The 18,617-nt window shown below is 40.5% G+C and overlaps 1 protein-coding gene across 1 annotated transcript; it reads right to left on the reverse strand.

Annotated features, from left to right (window-relative positions):
* Positions 1–901: 901 nt before the first annotated feature.
* Positions 902–18,049, reverse strand: LOC120738177 (alpha-2,8-sialyltransferase 8F-like). The gene is made up of 7 exons (XM_040039319.1): positions 17,837–18,049; positions 6,109–6,177; positions 5,910–5,984; positions 2,789–2,930; positions 2,307–2,419; positions 2,132–2,224; positions 902–2,047 (listed from the first exon to the last, which is right to left on the reverse strand). The coding sequence occupies exons 1-7, from the start codon at positions 17,920–17,922 to the stop codon at positions 1,570–1,572; spliced, it is 1,056 nt and encodes a 351-aa protein (XP_039895253.1). The 5' UTR covers positions 17,923–18,049; the 3' UTR covers positions 902–1,569.
* Positions 18,050–18,617: the final 568 nt, after the last annotated feature.

The following is an 18,617-nucleotide window of genomic DNA, read 5'->3' on the forward strand; positions in this document are numbered from 1 at the left end:
ATGTTGTTGTGCAGCACGCAGGACAGACAGCGCACAATGTGCTTTGAAGTAGCAGCCAAGAAAGGTGTAATTTAAGTCTACGAGCAGTGAACACCCGTGTGCACACCTGTGTGGATCAGCGCGCTTGTATTCAAATGGTTTCCACATGTAATGGTCTGCAAGAGGATGTAGCGAGCCATAGCCCCGTCCCCCAGGGCATGAAGCAGGCATGGAGGAGATCCAGGCCCCAGACATCCAGAGGCCCCAGAGTGAGAGAGCCCAAGGAGGACCACCGGAGGGGCATCCGTGCCACCCTCATGGGAAGGGCTGAGGATCCCCAGACGAGGTGTCACCCAGTAGCCACCGAGCAGAATCTAGAGGGGGCTGCACCGGCGTGCCCGCCGGCTCTGCCTTACACAGATATTCTTCCAAACTTCTGTAGTTGATTGCTTTTCTGCTTATGATTTTTCAGCTCATTGCAATAGTATCAGTTTAATCAAAGAACATTAACAGTTAATATTTTGTTCAGATAAAAAAGTGCTTCATATGTTTTCGATACAGTAAATGTATTGTTTATGAATCTGATATCTGCCATCGAGAGTCATTTTGTTTTAGTGTAAAATAAAATGAAAAATAAAATCTATTATTAACAGACTTCTTGAGATGTAGCAGAATTATAAAATTAGCATATAAAGTTTTGGGTTTTGTTTTTACTGATGACTTATTTACGTAGATGAATACAAATTTATTCATTAAAGGTATTACTTTAATTAAGCTATTTATTACTATAAATCAGGTTTTCATCGTATAAATAACTCCTTTAGACAGCTACTAAACTGGATTTATGTCCAATATGATGGAATTTTCTAAATAAACAATGTTTCACAGCAACATCTGTTTTAAAGTTCCATCTAGTAAAACCTAGCTTGACATGGCATTTTTGACACTGGTGATATATTCTCTGAGCACTTAAAGTCTTAAAACTGTAAACCTGCTGTAGATATAAAATTAATACAACATTTACTGTTTTTATTTGAAAGTGCTCTGTCAACAGTCAGTGCTGAAGGGGAACATCTTTGGTACAGCACTAAAAGTCACCACTAGTAAAGTAATACCACTCTATGATGTGTAGTAACAGTGAAGTGACTAAAAGCAGATGATAAATTTGGTAGTGGTATTCGCATTCCTGCAATTTTTTATTAGTATAGATAAAGCATGTATGAATGCAGCGTTTATAGCCCCTTTAATGACAATGACAATGATCTCAAGTCAGGTAGCTTGTTCTAAAAAAACACGACTAAAATAACTGACACTCACATTTAGATCTAATTCTAGAAAAAGTTTTTTAAAAATGAAAAGCAAACAGATATTGTTTTCTTAATGTTCAATGTGAGATATTAAATTTCTTGATATACACTAGAAGCTGTGAAGCTCAGAGAAATTCCCGCGAGTCACCAGTTCCAGCATTAAAGAGATTTGGAGATATATTGTCAGACTTTTAAAGTAGTATGTAGCCTACTTCTGACTAATACATATTGATTTCAGTGCAAATGTCTTGGCTTCGCATTTTTTTTTATTCCATCATTTAAACTAGACCTGACCTGATTTGCAGTCTCCAAGGTGAAGCTTGAGCACACCCTTATTGTGCAGCTGTACCCAGTGGTAAAACTCATTTGGCATTGCATGGACTCTTGCATTATATGGTACATTATCATAGTAGTGGTTATTTAGGGGAAAGAGTCTATCTGGGTGATTACTAAAGGGCCAGAATCCATACAGATGCACTGTTTCACATAATTCCAGGGCCAGACTAGTTATATATAATCCAGTGCTAGGTCGATATTCCTTTAACCCCTGGGATTTCCAGAATTTGACCAGTCTTTCAAGGTACAGAGGGTTTAAGAAGATTGGTTGAATAGGGATTTTCATGTCCTCAATGGCATACACAGCCCGCTGACACACACCCCTACTAAAACCAAAGGAGAAGCAAGGAAAGAGGAGCAGGGAGTTGCCATACTGGTGGAGGCTGTCTGCAAACGGCCGGCGACGTCCCGTCAGTGACCCATACCTGCAAATTAAACAACAACGCTTAAAGCAACAAGACAAAAAAAAACCCCAATTCAGTTCCATGTTAGAATAAATGTTTGCTCACTTATTTATGAAGATGGTTGGGTTTGCTGTCACAAGGTTAGTCTTTATGCCAACATCATTCTTAAATTCATTTTCCAGAGGAGGTAGGTTGCACCTGAAAACACAACAAAATATTTCTTACAGAGAGATGAGTTGTCGTCATGATTTTGGTTCTATACACTTGACATATTTCTCACCTAAAAACAAAATCAGCTGAATCAATTATTTTTCCACAGCCGCTGTTTGTCAGAATCCCACCACTCCCAACAACTGAACAAGTGTCCCATCTCTTTTTTGAGAAAGGATTTTCCTGGAATTGACATCAACAGATTACACATTACAAAAAGAGCAAGATTTATACTGTTTCTAATGTACTATGTGTGAGAGACAAGTACTCATTGTATTTAAGGAATTATGTCAAATCTGTAGGATGAGAACAACAAAGAAAAAGGTCCAAAGTAATGTGAAATTCAGAATAGCATTCATTACATGCCTATGTTTTGTGTTAGGGTTGAAAACTTTTGATTTTTTTTATTTAAATTATTAGATAAAGCTGTTTTAATATTTTATTTATACACAATGCAAATATGCTCATAAACTGGCTCAGGAAATGAGCCAGTTTAGCGCATTCATAAAGAATACATTTCAAGGCATGTTCCCGTCTTTAAGAAATACATACTTTGATAAAGGCCTTGAAAAGCACTGGGGTCACGGGAATGACAGTCCTGTCCTTATCACAGACAATCTTAGATCCCACTGGAGTGTTTTCCTGAGTGATAATGCCATTGTTGGATCCATTGCAATTGATGTTCAGCTGTAATCTTGAAAAATAATAAATGAATAAATAAATAAATAAATGTTTAAAGTTAGCTTTAGTGTTAAGGTGAAAGATTTGTGGTTTAAAATACAGTACACCTGTATTGTAAGTGTCATTTCTGCTACGTATGTATAAAAAGCAAACAAATCCCACATGAATTCAGTGTGTTATTTAAAACACTGATTTTATTTTATTTAAAACACTGAAAGCAATACAGTTTCATATTAATTAATTTCATTTTAATTTCCAATGATGAATTTCAGCTACAGCAAATCAGGCTTACCAGAGAGGGAAAACAATTCAAATAAATGTTTTCATTTATGTAGTATTTGAATAGGCTTCAGTGGTTTGAATGGAAATGGTTATTTAACCATAATGAAAGCCATTTAACTTCAGGCAGCTACAGATACAGCATACATGTAGGACAGACAACCTGTCTTTTGTCTTTAGATTGTATTTCATATTAATTTGTCTATTGTTGTATATTATGTTTACAGTTAGTGTTTTTTATGTTTAGTTTTTTCTTTGGCAATATTTGGCTTAACTCCTCGGCAATTAAAGACATTTTTATACAAAGTTCCCTATTCTGAGTGGTTCAAATGTAATTTGACAGTTGAATGATAACCAGTTTCATGTCCTGCTGAACCCCTTCTTAATTCATAAAAAATTAAGCAGATGTAATATCTGAAGTTAACTTAAAGTCTCGATTTTGTATTTTGTAACTTTTTCTCTGATTCTAAATATAAGAAATGTGTTAGGTGCGGCTGTGTGCAGACAGGAATAGGACCCAAGGTGCAGACTCCGGAGACAGAACTTAAACCAAAACAGCTTTAATGCTGAACGCAAACATAACATAACTGGGAAAAAAGGTCAAAAAAATAAACTAACACCAGCGGATTGACAAAACACACAGCAAAGAAAACGGTAGATCGCGACACGGACGCAGAGAAACACAGGGCTTAAATACACAGAGGGAGCAATCAGGGAATGGGTAACAGGAGGGAAACACAGCTGGGGCAAATCAGGCCTAACGAGACAAGGGGAAGCAAAACCAGACACATTAACATCAGACATGGACTTTCAAAGTAAAACAGGAAACACATAACACAAACTGAACAAAGACACAGACTCTCACGCACTGCAACAGAGGGAACAGAGATGTGGGACCAGGGCAGACACAGACACTGACTGGACACGGGGATATAGCCACTAAGGACACACAGAGACGCGAACTAGACAAGGGGATACAGCTGACAGGGGAGACAGAGCAGCTAGAGAAGACAGAGACATAAACTATAAGACAGAACTCAAAGAAACCAAAGACTAGAAAGTATAAATAATATAATAAACTCAAAACCCCTGGGTCAACGACCCAGGCATCCTAACAAAATGTCAATGCAAATGAAGGAAGCCATTATTAGGTTGGAAAAAAGAGAGCAAAAAATTAACAGACTGATTCTTTCTTTAAAAGAAAGACTGCAGTGAATCAGCTCAGCAGCAAAAAGACCTGAAAGACCACAGAAGTGCAGGATAACAGAATTATTTACATGGTCAATGAGAAGAATTTTACAGCATCTTACCAATTAAGGAACACTCTCAAGTGTACAATCAATAAACAGATGCTTTCATGAATGTAAATACTAGGGTTGGGAATTGATAACAATGTAGCAATTCTGATTCTATTATCAATATCGCTTATCAATTCGATTCCTTATTGATCTCCTTACTGATTCTCATTGGCTCCATTTTGGGAGTTACTGCCATCTCTAAGCAGCATATCAAACACATTACATTCATGGAAATTAATTACATGCTGTGGGTCAAATATTTGTGCATGTTGGAGGTATTTAAGCTCTTTGTTGCGATCGGTGTTGGGTCTGTGTTTCCACAGGCCCCGCAAGTTTAGAGACTTATTCCTCATGAAGAACGAAAACAAGACAGAACATCTTCAACCGGTCTTTAACTCGCTAACGAGGGAAGCTTTGGTCAGAACCAGGCGGTGGAGCATAATGCTCATCACCTGTCTCTAGCCCAAATCCTTCAAAGAGCAGCTCTCCTCGTAGCCTTTTTATTGACAAACTGTTACAATATACAATAGTTTACACAATACAACACAACACAAGCACCTTCCACTGTAAAACCCACCAATGGTTCTAAGACAAGGCACTATGTGTGTGTGTGTGTGCACGTGTAAGCATGTGTGCAAGAATGTGTGTGTGTGTGTGTCGTGGGGGTGCGTTTGTGTGACTTCCTGCTCACCAAAAGGATCATAAAAGCAGGAAGCTTACAACACAAGAACCAGATCTTTCAGATCGGATGTATCTACAATAAAACCTCCCCCAGCACCAGAGTAGCTGGAGAGGTGGTCAGAGACAAAAGAACGTCTTTGATCCTACTGCTTGAAACAATGTAGAGATGGTAAGCATAAAAATGACAACATTTAACAATTCAATTTAACAATCGGTGTTTAAGTCATTACTCGAAAAAATAATGTATTACACAAAACACTTTTATTAAAAGTAATTCAGTACTTTACTTCAGCGGTCCCCAACCCCCGGGCCTCGGACCGGTACCAGTCCGTGAGTCGTTTGGTACCGGGCCGCGAGAGTTGAGGCTCAGGTGTGAAATGTATGGTTTTCAGGGTTTTTATCGGTTTTCAGCGTTATTTTGTTATCGTTTTTATCGTTTACTCGGTTTTCCTGGGTCTTTTCACGTGTGTTATGAATTTTTTTCGGTACCGGTACTAGTTTTATTTTGTTGTATTTATCCGCGACACCTTAAAGGACGGTCCGTGGAAATATTGTTGGGCATAAATCGGCCATGGCGCAAAAAAGGTTGGGGAACGCTGCTTTACTTAATTAGTCCTAGGAGGAAGTAATCTGTTAAACTATTGTTTACATTATAATTGCTTTTCTCTGTAAAATGACCTGTAATTCACTGTCTAATATCAGGATGTTAGAAGGCTTGAAGTGTATGATCTTACCTGAATCTGTGGTAATTCTCCTCCTGCTTTTTCCATGTTTGATTGTAGAGCTTTTTTACTTTATCGATGGCTTCCCTGTAATGCACAAGCATTCATACACACAGTTAGAAGTATCATGCCTGCAGGTCTGACATGACTCAATCTTGGCAAAAATACTGTAATTTATTAAGAAAAAAGTTATGACAGTGCCTGCTCTTACTTGCAGCCTTTACAAAGTTCAGAGGGCTTTGAGGCACTTCTTTGAGGAAGTGGTCGGTGAAATTCCAAACTGTGAGAAACAAATGAGACAGATTAGTATGTGCACATAAAAAAGTTACCTTTTCTTGTACCCATTTTTTTCCTCAGCTTCATTGCTGTTGTTCTTTTCTGTACATGTGTTGGAAGGTCATTTGTGATCTTAACTCATTGTGTCTGAACCCTGTTCTTATGCTACCTGCAAAAATTCCAAAAGTTACCTACATATTAAATATAATATTAGATCAGATATCGGCATTATAAACAACTTGTTACATGTTTTGTTTTGTTTTTTCATGGTGTTAAATGTCTTGGAAAACAAACTAATTCCACAGTTTCACAGTTTGAAGTATCATCGCTGCAGGGCTGACATGGCCAACTCTGTGTTATTCAAAGGTTGCTAGGAAATACTGGTGGTTTGTGGCAAGTTAGATTGATTAGTCTAGTCAGTATTGCGGTGAAGTTTAGAGTAGTGCCATTGATGATGAACTGGTGCAGAGCAGCTTTACTGCTTCCTGTCATAATTCAGTCACATCAACCATACCAGAGATCAATTTGAATTTAGGTGGATGATCGTGTTTGGATTTACTCACTCACTAATGTATGCTTCAATCTCGTTGAATTTAGTTGTGCAAATCATTAAAGAGCAGTGAATACTATTCCCAACTACAACCAATCTTAGGTTTCACACTAAGATTGGCTGTCAAATCTCACTTTAGACCTTACATACTCTTTTTTTAAGGCAAAGCCAATCAAAATCACTCTTATTTATTATTTCTTTTATTTTCTGCTTTTTTTTTTTTTTTTAATCAGCTTGTATTTATAAACAAGAAACACTCCTAGAGTGAAAACCTCTGCCAAGGAAGCTCACTCTCTGGGCACTATTAAAGAAACAGCATTGTATTAGGATAGGCTCCAGCCCCCCTGTGGCCCTGATAAGGATAAGCGGAAGAGAATGGATGGATGGATGGATAAACCAGTATAATGTCCTAAATGTTACCAACACAAACAAAGACAGGAGAATTTTAAGTATAGTGTTCAAGATAAAAGATATTTTTGGTAAATTGACTTTATCTGACCTTGAAGAAGAGGTCAGAGGTCCAACGTAATTTGATATTTAGAATCCACATATATCTTTTCCTATGTGCCTATACGTAGTGTGATGCTCATTCTTCTTTGTTGGTGAGGGGTTTTTTTGCACCATATGTTTGCAGGGAAGCTGAAATATTTTAATACCTGTAAAGTAAATAGTGAAGAGGGAGTGAGTTTCCTTAGTTGGGGTTTGTAGTGACGTGTGAGAGAATAATTGACATGTAGGCAAACACATAATAAAGTTGGCACACATAATAAAGTTTGCCTGGCAGAGAGCTGGTACAAATGTCCTCCAAAGACCTAATTTTTATTTTTATACTTGAGTGCTGGGTCTGCGCTTCCACAGGCCCCGCTGGTTTTATTTATTCTTGTTAACGACAAGCAAGACGAACATCTTTTACTTGCTAGCAAGGGAGACTGGTCGGAACCAGGCTCTTGGAGCTGAACGCTCCTCACCTGTCTCCTAGCCATTCAATTCAATTCAATTCAATTTTATTTATATAGTGCCAAATCACAACAACAGTCGCCTCAAGGCGTTTATATATTGTACAGTATATCCTATAATAATAGATACAGAGAAAAACCCATAAACCCCTATGAGCAAGCACTTTGGCGACAGTGGGAAGGAAAAACTCCCTTTTAACAGGAAGAAACCTCCGGCAGAACCAGGCTCAGGGAGAGGCGGCCATCTGCAGCGGCAGCCTACACCTATTGCAGCATACCTAAGGGAGGATTCAGGGTCACCTGGTCCAGCCCTAACTATATGCTTTAACAAAAAGGAAAGTTTTAAGCCTAATCTTAAAAGTAGAGATAGTGTCTGTTAGAGCAGGGCGATATGACCAAAAATATTTATCACGATATACATTTGAAAATTTGCGATAACGATATAACTGACGATATAACTGACACTAGACAAAATACTTTACAATTCCTCAACTTTATTAGTGCAAAAAATAAAATCAATGTATTTTCACTTAAACAAGCAGCTGTTTTTTATGTGCATTAAAGTTATATAAAAAATTAACAGTGCAAATGCAAATTCCTTGCTGACAGTTTAACCAAAAGGCATTTCCAGTGGAAATTGGCTGACATATCCTCAGCATAACCATGTATAATATCCACAAAACTTAAAAAGAGGTTATACACACACAATACAGTAATATTATGTTGAAGCACAGTACGTATCACTCCGCGAGGCTCCTGCCTACAATAGCCGCAACGCTCCGACAATCCATCAAGCAGTGCGGCTTCGTAGCTTAGCAAAGTCGTACTAAAACATTTGCCAGATTTTTGAGCGCCGTGTACCACATAAAATCGTTTCGAGGTCAGTAAACACAACCAGAATCCAAACATAAGGCACACGGGATTATAAGGGGCACTGTCGACGTTCAGAAAAATCAAAGGATTGATTTTAAGTGTGCCGTATTTTCCAAAAAACACGGTAATAACGATGGCCCGCTAGCATGTGCTACCAGAAATAGTGCTTTTGTGTATCTGACAGACAAAAGCTAAACCAGTTCCACACCACTGAAGTTGCAGCATTTTTACAAACCAATTCTGGTTCATCCGTTTCATTCAACAATCCGCTTTCGCTCTTCTCATTCTCTGTCGCCGGCACGCTTTTTCCTCCATGTGCGTATGAAAACAAAGGTACTGCGCATGCGCGTTTTACCCATATTCTATCGCGATATTTCAATTTCTTATCATTGCCCGACATTATACCGGTATTACCGTAAACGGTATGATATGGCCCAGCCCCGGTGTCTGTCTCCCTGAATCCAAACTGGAAGCTGGGGCCTGAAAACTGAAGGCTCTCCCTCCCATTCTACTTTTAAATACTCTAGGAACAACAAATAGGCCTGCAGTGTGAGAGCGAAGTGCTCTAATAGGGTGATATGGTACTACAAGGTCATTAAGATATGATGGGGCCTGATTATTTAAGACCTTGTATGTGAGGAGCAGGATTTTGAATTCAATTCTGGATTTAACAGGAAGCCAATGAAAAGAAGCCAAAACAGGAGAAATATGCTCTCTCTTTCTAGTCCCTGTCAGTACTCTTGCTGCAGCATTTTGGATTAGCTGTAGACTTTTCAGAGAGATTTTAGTACATCCTGATAATAATGAATTACAGTAGTCCAGCCTGGAAGTAATAAATGCATGAACTAGTTTTTCAGCGTCACTCTGAGACAGGATATTTCTAATCTTATAGATGTTGTGCAAATGGAAGAACGCAGTCTTACATATTTGTTTAATATGTGCGTTGAAGGACATGTCTTGGTCAAAAATAACTCCAAGGTTCCTCACAGGTAATGCCATCCAGAGTAAGAATCCGGTTAAGATAAGAGATAAGATAAGATAAGATAGAACTTTATTAATCCCTCGGGTGGGTTCCTCTGGGAAATTCGATTTCCAAAAAAGCACAGCACCGACAGAAGTTACAGTTACAGAATGTTATACACACACACACACACACACACACACACACACACACACACACACATATAAATACAGAGACAGATATAAATAAAATATACGAAGGGGATAAATAGAATAAATAGGAATAAAAAATAAAAATACAAGTGAATTGCACATTTCAAGTATTGAGTCTATTGCACTGTTAACTATTTACAAATAGTATTGCACAAGGTATTGTACAGTGAGGTGAAGAGGCACTACAGCTTAGTTGTTCCCCCCTCCTTTGTCCTCCTGTCTCCCCTCCCTCTCCCCTCCAGAGAGGAGTTAAACAGTCTGATGGTGTGTGGGACAAAGGAGTTTTTAAGTCTGTTAGTTCTTGTCTTGGGGAGAAGCAACCTGTCACTGAACAGACTCTTCTGGTTGTTAATGGCCGTGTGCAGAGGATGCCCAGCATTGTCCATAATGTCCAGCAGTTTCTTTAATGTCCTTTTCTCTGCCACTGTCACCAGAGTGTCCAGCTTCATGCCGACCACAGAGCCAGCCTTCCTGATCAGTTTCCCCAGCACACCACAGCATAGAAAAGTACTCCAGCAACCACCGACTGGTAAAACATCCTCAGGAGCGTCCTGCAGATGTTAAAAGACCTCAGCCTCCTGAGGAAGTACAGTCGGCTTTGGGCTTTTTTATACAGGTGCTCTGTGTTGCATGACCAGTCCAGTTTATTGTCCACCCACAGCCCGAGGTACTTGTACTTGTTGACCACCTCCTCCCCCTCTATCTGAACCAGCAGTGGACCTTCTCTGGACCTCCCGAAGTCCACAACCAGTTCCTTAGTCTTTGAGGTGTTGAGTTGCAGGTGGTTTGTGTGACTCCATGCGACAAAGTTCCTCACCAGACTTCTGTACTCCTCTTCCTGATCATCCCAGATACACCCCATGATGGCCGTGTCATCTGCAAACTTCTGAATATGGCATAATTCAGAGTTGTAGCAGAAGTCAGAGGTGTACAGGGTGAAGAGAAGAGGGGACAGCACAGTGCCCTGTGGTGCTCCTGTGCTGCTGACCACAGTGTCAGACGTGATGTCCTTCAGCCTGACGTACTGTGGTCTGTCGGTGAGGTAGTCGGAGATCCAAGCCACCAGGCAGGGGTCCACCTCCATCCTGTTCAGTTTTTCCTGAAGCATACAGGGCCGGATGGTATTAAAGGCACTGGAAAAGTCAAGAAACAGGATCCTGACCGTGCCTTTTCCCCCATCCAGGTGTGAGTGGGCTCTGTGTAGGAGGTACAGGATGGCATCCTCCACTCCGACACCCGCCTTGTATGCAAACTGTAGTGGGTCCTGGGCATGTTGTACCTGTGGTCGGAGGAGGTTGAGGAAGAGCCGCTCTAGAGTCTTCATAAGATGTGACGTCAGTGCCACCGGTCGGAAGTCATTCAGCTCATTGGGCCGGTTCCTTTTGGGGACCGGGACGATGCAGGATGTCTTCCATAGGGCGGGCACTCTCCCCAGTCGCAGACTGAGGTTGAAGACTTGTTGTAGCGGCTCCCCAAGTTCAGCAGCACACGCCTTTAGCATCCTAGGACACACCTTGTCTGGGCCTGCTGCCTTTCTGGGGCGAAGCTTCCTCAGTTGTCTCCTGACCTGATCCACTGTGACACTGGGAGATGTTTGGGAGGAGGGGAGGGGGGGAGATGTCTTGCTGCTGAGAGAGGGATTGGAGGAGGGGGGTGTCATGGTGTCAGGAAGGGGGGGAAGCGAGGGAGGTAGGAGAGTGGGGAGAGGACTCTGTAGTGAAGGTGAGGGTGAGGGTGGGGGGGTTGTGGGCCAGTCAAACCTGTTGAAGAAGTTAGATACCATGTTTCTAAGATTTTCAGGGCCGAGTACAATAACCTCAGTTTTATCTGAATTAAGAAGCAGAAAGTTAGCGGCCATCCAGGTCTTTACGTCTTTAAGACATTCCTGCAGTTTAACCAAATGGTGTGTGTTACCTGGCTTCATGGATAGATAGAGCCGGGTGTCATCTGCATAGCAGTGAAAATGTATGCTATGTCTTCTAATGATGCTGCCTAAGGGAAGCATGTATAATGTAAACAGAATTGGTCCTAGCACTGAACCCTGTGGAACTCCATAACTGACCTTAGTGTGTGAAGAGGACTCTCCATTTACATGCACAAACTGGAGTCTGTTAGACAGATATGATACAAACCACTGCAGTGCAGTACATGTAATACCTACAGCATGTTCTAATCGCTCTAATAGGATATTATGGTCAACAGTATCGAATGCTGCACTAAGGTCTAGCAGGACAAGCACAGAGACGAGTCCACTGTCAGAGGCCATAAGAAGATCATTTGTAACCTTCACTAAAGCTGTTTCTGTGCTGTGATGAGCTCTGAAACCTGACTGAAACTCTTCAAATAAACCATTCCTCTGCAGATGATCTGTTAGCTGTTTGACAACTACTCTTTCAAGGATTTTTGATATGAAAGGAAGGTTGGAGATTGGCCTATAATTTGCTAAGACAGTTGGGTCTAGAGATGCTTTTTAAGTAAAGGTTTAACTACTGCCAGCTTGAAGGCCTGTGGTACATAGCCGGTTATTAGAGATGGGTTGATCATATTTAAGATTGAAACATTAATTAATGGCAGGACTTCTTTGAGCAGTTTTGTAGGAATGGGGTCTAAAAGACACGTTGATTATTGAAGTTAACTCAGAAAGATCAATTAGAGAAAAAGAGTCTAACTTAACATCAATGGTACTAAAAGTAGCTGTAGATAATATTACATCTGTGGGATAATTATTGGTAATTTTTTCTCTAATGATAAAAATTTTATTTGTGAAGAAGTTCATGAAGTCATTACTAGTTAACGTTAAAGGGATGGTTGGCTCAATAGACCTCTGACCTTTTGTCAGCCTGGCTACAGTGCTGAAGAGAAACCTGGGGTTGTTCTTATTTTCTTCAATCAGTGATGAATAGTAAGATGTTCTGGCTTTGCGGAGGGCTTTCTTATAAAGCAGCAAACTATTTCTCCAGGCTAAATGATGATCCTCTAAATTTGTGACACAGCATTTCCTCTCCAGCTTATGAGTCATCTGCTTTAGGGTACGTGTTTGAGAATTATACCACGGAGTCAGGTACTTCTGATTTGAGACCTTAGTTTTCACAGGAGCTACAGTATCCAGAGTCGTACGTAGTGAGGAGGTGAAATTATTAACAAGATAATCGACCTCTGTTGGGGTAGCGTTCAGATAGCTGCTCTGCTCTGTGTTGGTACAGGGCATTGAAGATGATAACAGTGGGTGGATTATATTCTTAAACTTAGTTACAGCGCTTTCAGAAAGACATCTACTGTGATGAAGTCTACTCCCCACTGCTGTGTAATCAATTATTGTAAATGTAAATGTTATCAGGAAATGATCAGACAGGAGAGGGTTTTCAGGAAACACTGTTAAATGTTCAGTTTCTATGCCATATGTTAAAACAAGATCTAGAGTGTGATTAAAGTGGTGGGTGGGTTCTTTTAAAGTTTGAGAGAAGCCAAATTGAGTCTAATAACAGATTAAATGCTGTGTTGAGGCTGTCATTTTTAGCATCTACATGGATGTTAAAATCACCCACAATAATTATTTTATCTGAGCTGAGCACTAAATCAGATAAAAAGTCTGAGAAATCAGAGAGAAACTCTGTGTAAGGCCCAGGTGGACGACAGATGATAACAAGTAAGACTGGTTTCTGAGTTTTACAGCTGGGGTGGACAAGGTTAAGCATTAGGCTTTCAAATGAATTAAAAGTCTGTCTTGGTCTTTCGTTGATTAATAGGCTGGTGGGAAAAATTGCTGCCACACCGCTAGGGATGGGTATCGAAAACCAGTTCTTGTTGAGAACCGGTTCCCACTGTTTCAATTCCTTGGAGTTGTTTGCCATTTTTGCAAACGATTCCCTTATCGATTCCAGTCGCCCCGAATGACGTCACCACGTTGCAGAGCGTCATTTACCTGGCAGGAAACACGGCGCGTAAGCGGCTCAAACACTAAAAAGTTTGATTATACTTTACGAGAACGGATGACAACAGGGCAACTTGCAATACTTGCAAAGTAGATATTTCATTTAAGGAAACACTACGAATATGCAAAAGCATTTGCTCACAAAACACGCGATAACCTTAAATGAATGTTGTGTTTTTAATTCCACTCCGGACTCGTGAATCTCAACCCAGCAGCACCGGTAACGTTTGCACATCCTCTCCCATTAATGCGGCAGGTAAATAATCAACTAACAGTGCATATTATGTTAGTGAGATCTGCCTTATTACAAAACCTGCCATTACTGTGTATTTAGGTGACCATGATGAGAGAGACAGACAGAGTCTGGCTCAGATGCTGGCAGTTCTCGCTGCAGTCTACCGGTAGCATCTCCTTTCAGGCCAGGATAGACGAATGTCACCGAGCAGTGACAAAGTTTGTGGTAAAAGGCTTGCACCCATTTGCCACAGCAGATGCCCCAATTTTCGGTAAGTGAATGTGTTTAATTGTAGGCAGGGACATTACTGGATATTCTTGTGTAATTGCTACAGAATAATTTATGTTATACTTTGTTATTGCTACAGAAGAATATTTATTTTATTATTTTACATTTACAATTTTTTTCCCCGGGGACCCTGTGACACCCCATTGAAGAGCCGTAGGCTGGATCTTCTAAGATCACACTGCTGTAAGGCCATGTTACTCCTAATTTCTATCTTGTTCAAAGAGAAGATATAAAACAAAGTTCTAAGCTAATCGACCTTAATGTTCTCCTTTAAAAAAAAAAGAAAAAAAAGAATCAATAACAGAATTGATAAAGAATCGAAAATGGAATCTGAATCGTGAAAATCTTATCAATACCCATCCCTACACACCGCCCCCTTGGCCTGTGCTTCGAGATTTCTGGTAGTTAGAATGACTCGGGGGTGTTGATTCATTTAAACTAACATAATCATCCTGCTGCAACCAGGTTTCTGTAAGGCAAAGTAAATCGATTTGTTGATCAATTATTAAGTCATGTACTAACAGAGACTTGGAGCAGAGAGACCTAATATTTAATAATCCACATTTCACTGTTTTACTCTTTGGTTCAGATGTGGATACTGTATTGTTCTTTCTTTGTGATTTTTTATGTTTAAGTTGTTTATTGCTGGTTTTTAGTTTGTTTTTTGTCTGTTTGGGAGCTGACACAGTCTCAATGGAGATGGGTTTTTAGGGGGGGTAGCAGGAAGAGAGAAGCTGCAGAGAGGCTTGTAAGACTGCAACTCTGCTCTAGCCAGCATCCAATAAACAGCCTTCCTTGCCTCCTTTTATTCTGTGAACACAAGCACCACCCATTGTAAAACCCCCCAATGGTCACAAAAGATAAGGTACTATGTGTGTTTGTGTGTGCACGTGTAGGCACGTGTATGTATGTTAGTGTTGTGTCAGTTGCGAACGAAACGGCTCGTAGAGCCGACACTTTGACGTGAACGATGCGAGCCGGCTCGTCTTTCCCCCCCCTTTCTCTCACCCTCTCTCTCCCACTTTTTTTCCCACTTCACTCCGCACGCGACTTGTGCTTTGCACTGGGAAGAGGGCGGAGGGATGGTAGTAATATTCTCAGTAGAACAGAGCTGGAGGGAAAGAGAGAGAAAGAGAGCCATGTGTCTTGGAATTTGTACAAGCTCTTTGGAGTTTGTACGTGCTTTGTCTCTTAGGGGCCACCGTATATATTTATTTATATATAAACATATATAAGTAAAACCACATTTTTTTTACATTAGTAATTCCTTTTGTGCATAATTTTATATTGTTGTTAATAATAAATTAATTAAAGCAACAAAACAACCTGAAGAGCCGGTTGGGAGCCGAAAGAGCCGGCTCTTTTTAGCGCTACTACTGTATGTGTCTGAACATGCATGTATGTGCAAGAGTGTGTGTGTGTGTGTGTGTGTGTGTGTGTGTGTGTGTGTGTGTGTGTGTGTGTGTGTGTGTGTGTGTCCTCCTGCCCAGAAAAGGGTAATAAAAGCAGGAAGTTTATGACACAAGAAAACAGAACCTTCAGATAGGATGTGCCTATAATAAAACACTTCAGCCTCCCCCACCAACAAACTGGCTGGAGAGATGGTCAGAAACACAGGAATGTCATTGATCATGCTGCTTGAACTAAGACTTACAAATTTAAGTAACACAGTGACAACATTTAACAATTTGACTCCAACATTGAGAACCTTTTAGAGCCTGCACTTCTTCACTTTTTTTTTTTTAATTTGAGGAAAGAAGTTGAATTAGTACGTTTACTAGAGTATTTTTTGTCACGGCTGGGGGCAGTCGTGTGGTGTATTGAAAAAATGATCCAAAATGCAGGTACTGGCTGGGGTGCGAGTGAGTGTTTAATTTACAGCGGTGAGAAGGTGACAAAACAGGAAGAGCAGAGCGGGGAGTAAACAAACCTAAACTGGGAAAACTAAAGAACAAAACTAAAACCAGACACTCACAGGAGGAGCAAAATGCACAAAGAGAGATGGCAGAGAGACGCAGAATGACTACCAGGTAGCAGAATAATGCAGACTGACATGGAACTAAACAGACGACACGACAGAGAGCACAGGAAAACACAGGGCTTAAATACACGGGGAGTAATCAGGGAATGGGCCACAGGAGGGAGACACAGCTAGGAGCAATTCGGCTAATGAGACAGGGGAGAGGTAAAACTGAACACACTGACATGAGACATGAACTTTCAGAATAAAACAGGAAACTAACAGACACAGAGAACCAGACAGGACACTGAACCTCGGAGTTCACATCACGCAGGACCTGTCATGGTCCTGTCACATCAACACCGTGGTGAAAAAGGCCCGTCAGCGTCTCTACCACCTCAGACGCTTGAGAGACTTCCAACTGCCCTCCAAGGTGCTCAGGAACTTTTACTCCTGCACCATAGAGAGCATCCTGACGGGAAATATCTTAACCTGGTTCAGGAACAGCACCATGCAGGACAGACGAGCTCTACAGAGGGTTGTGCGGTCAGCTGAGCGCACCATCCGCTCCGAGCTCCCTGACCTGCACTCAATCTACAGCAGGCGGTGCTGGACCAAGGCCAGGAAGATCGTGAAGGACCTCAGCCATCCCAACAACAGACTGTTCTCTCTGTTGAGGTCAGGAAAGCGATTCCGCTCCCTGAAGACCAACACAGAGAGACTGAGGAGGAGCTTCTTCCCGCAGGCGATACGGTCTCTCAATCACACCACCACACAGTACTGACCCACACATATAGTTCTTACACACACACTGGACATTCTGGACATTGTTTTCACTTCATTACTTAAATCACGCTGCTGTTATTGTGTATATATTTATTTATATTTCTTCATACATTCTTATATAGTTCTATATTGTGTATTTTGTTGTACAGTTATTTTATTTTCAACTTTAATTTATATATTTTATCTTATTCTCCCAGTTAAATTTACCCTTCATTCTAATTTGTGTTGTACAGTTATTTCATTTTTAACCTTAATTTATATTTTATTCCTTCCTAGTTAAATTTACCCTTTTTAATTTTTCATATTTATTTCCTATCTTATTCATAGCCTTTTCCTTTTTTGTTTTCTTTAGGTCACGAGCAGTTGTCCAAGCATTTCACTACATATCGTACTGTGTATGACTGTGTACGTGACAAATAAAATTTGAATTTGAATTTGAATTTGAACTTGACAGGCAGACTCATGAGCAGACACAATAACACCATGGACAGACAGAGGGAACACAGAAGTGGGAGCAGGCAGGCAAAGAACAGAAACCTAACAAATGGCAAAATCACAACAGAATACACACTCGGAATGAACAAAAGCATAAGGAAACACAAAACACTGAGTCCTCAGACTCAGGACCATGACATTTTTAAGACCAAAATGCGTAGTTCTACTTATGTGAAGCATGTGTGTATTTCTTCCACCTCTGGCCCTGCATTTGCATTTTACCCAGCTTCCCAAGTGTTTCAGAATTGGGCTTGTATAATAAGAGTAAAACACTAACAGAGCTTGACTGTTTTTTTCCTGTAATAAAAAACATGATGTTACTTTTTTGTGGTTTCACAGTGACATAAGTTACATTTGATCAAAATATTTGTTTTACTGGCTTCTCCCTTTTCATTTGTAAGTACAAAGTTACTCACCTTTCTTCAAATGTGTACCAGATAAAAGCGCTCAGCAGACACCCCAAACAGAGGAGATTGGCCATCATCGAGAGCTGTTTCCTCATGTCTCTCCAGTGGTTCACATTTCACAGCACTCAATTTCATTTCACCTTATATATTTTTCCGGGTACTTCCTGTCTGTCTGGTTTGGCTGCCTGTTGCTGCTGTTGCTCGTTTCCATGTTTATGTGTATGAAGGGGTGTGTGTGTTAGTGATGTGTGGAGCCGGGTTTTTGTTTTCTTTCTCTCACCCTCTCTCTTGCACTTTTTTTCCGTGTCACTCCGCACGCGAGCCTTGTGCTTTGCGCTGGGAAGAGGGGGGGCGGGGGTAGTTACACTGGCAGTAGCATAGAAACAAAGGAAAAGAGAGCCAGGGACAACAATGTCACATTAGAAAGGTATAGTAATCATCCACTAGTGATGGGATTTCCGGCTCTTTCGGCTCGGCTCACTAAAAAGAGCCGGCTCTTCCGGCTCCGAACCGGCTCTTCAGGTTGTTTTGTTGCTTTAATTAATTTATTATTAACAATAATATAAAATTATGCACAAAAGGAATTACTAATGTTAAAAAACGTGGTTTTATTTATATATGTTTATATATAAATATTTACAGTGGCCCCTCGAGACAAAGCACGTACAAACTCCAAAACACATTTCTAGCATTAACTGAACTTCCAAAACAGAGCTACCTCGCTTAAATTACACAATTGAAAGCATATGTGTATGGCTTGCACTCATATATATTCAAATAATTTTTAAAA

The sequence above is a fragment of the Simochromis diagramma genome, unplaced genomic scaffold (assembly GCF_900408965.1).
Source record: "Simochromis diagramma unplaced genomic scaffold, fSimDia1.1 OVJJ01000402.1, whole genome shotgun sequence".
Lineage (NCBI taxonomy): Eukaryota > Metazoa > Chordata > Actinopteri > Cichliformes > Cichlidae > Simochromis > Simochromis diagramma.

Coding starts and splice junctions, on each gene's coding strand:
- LOC120738177 (XM_040039319.1), bottom strand. CDS start 17,922: ATGAGGAAACAGCTCTCGATGATGGCCAATCTCCTCTGTTTGGGGTGT. Junction 6,178..17,836: donor TGGTACACATTTGAAGAAAG/GTGAGTAACTTT, acceptor TGTTTCTCACAG/TTTGGAATTTCACCGACCAC. Junction 2,225..2,306: donor TCAGCTGATTTTGTTTTTAG/GTGAGAAATATG, acceptor TTGTGTTTTCAG/GTGCAACCTACCTCCTCTGG.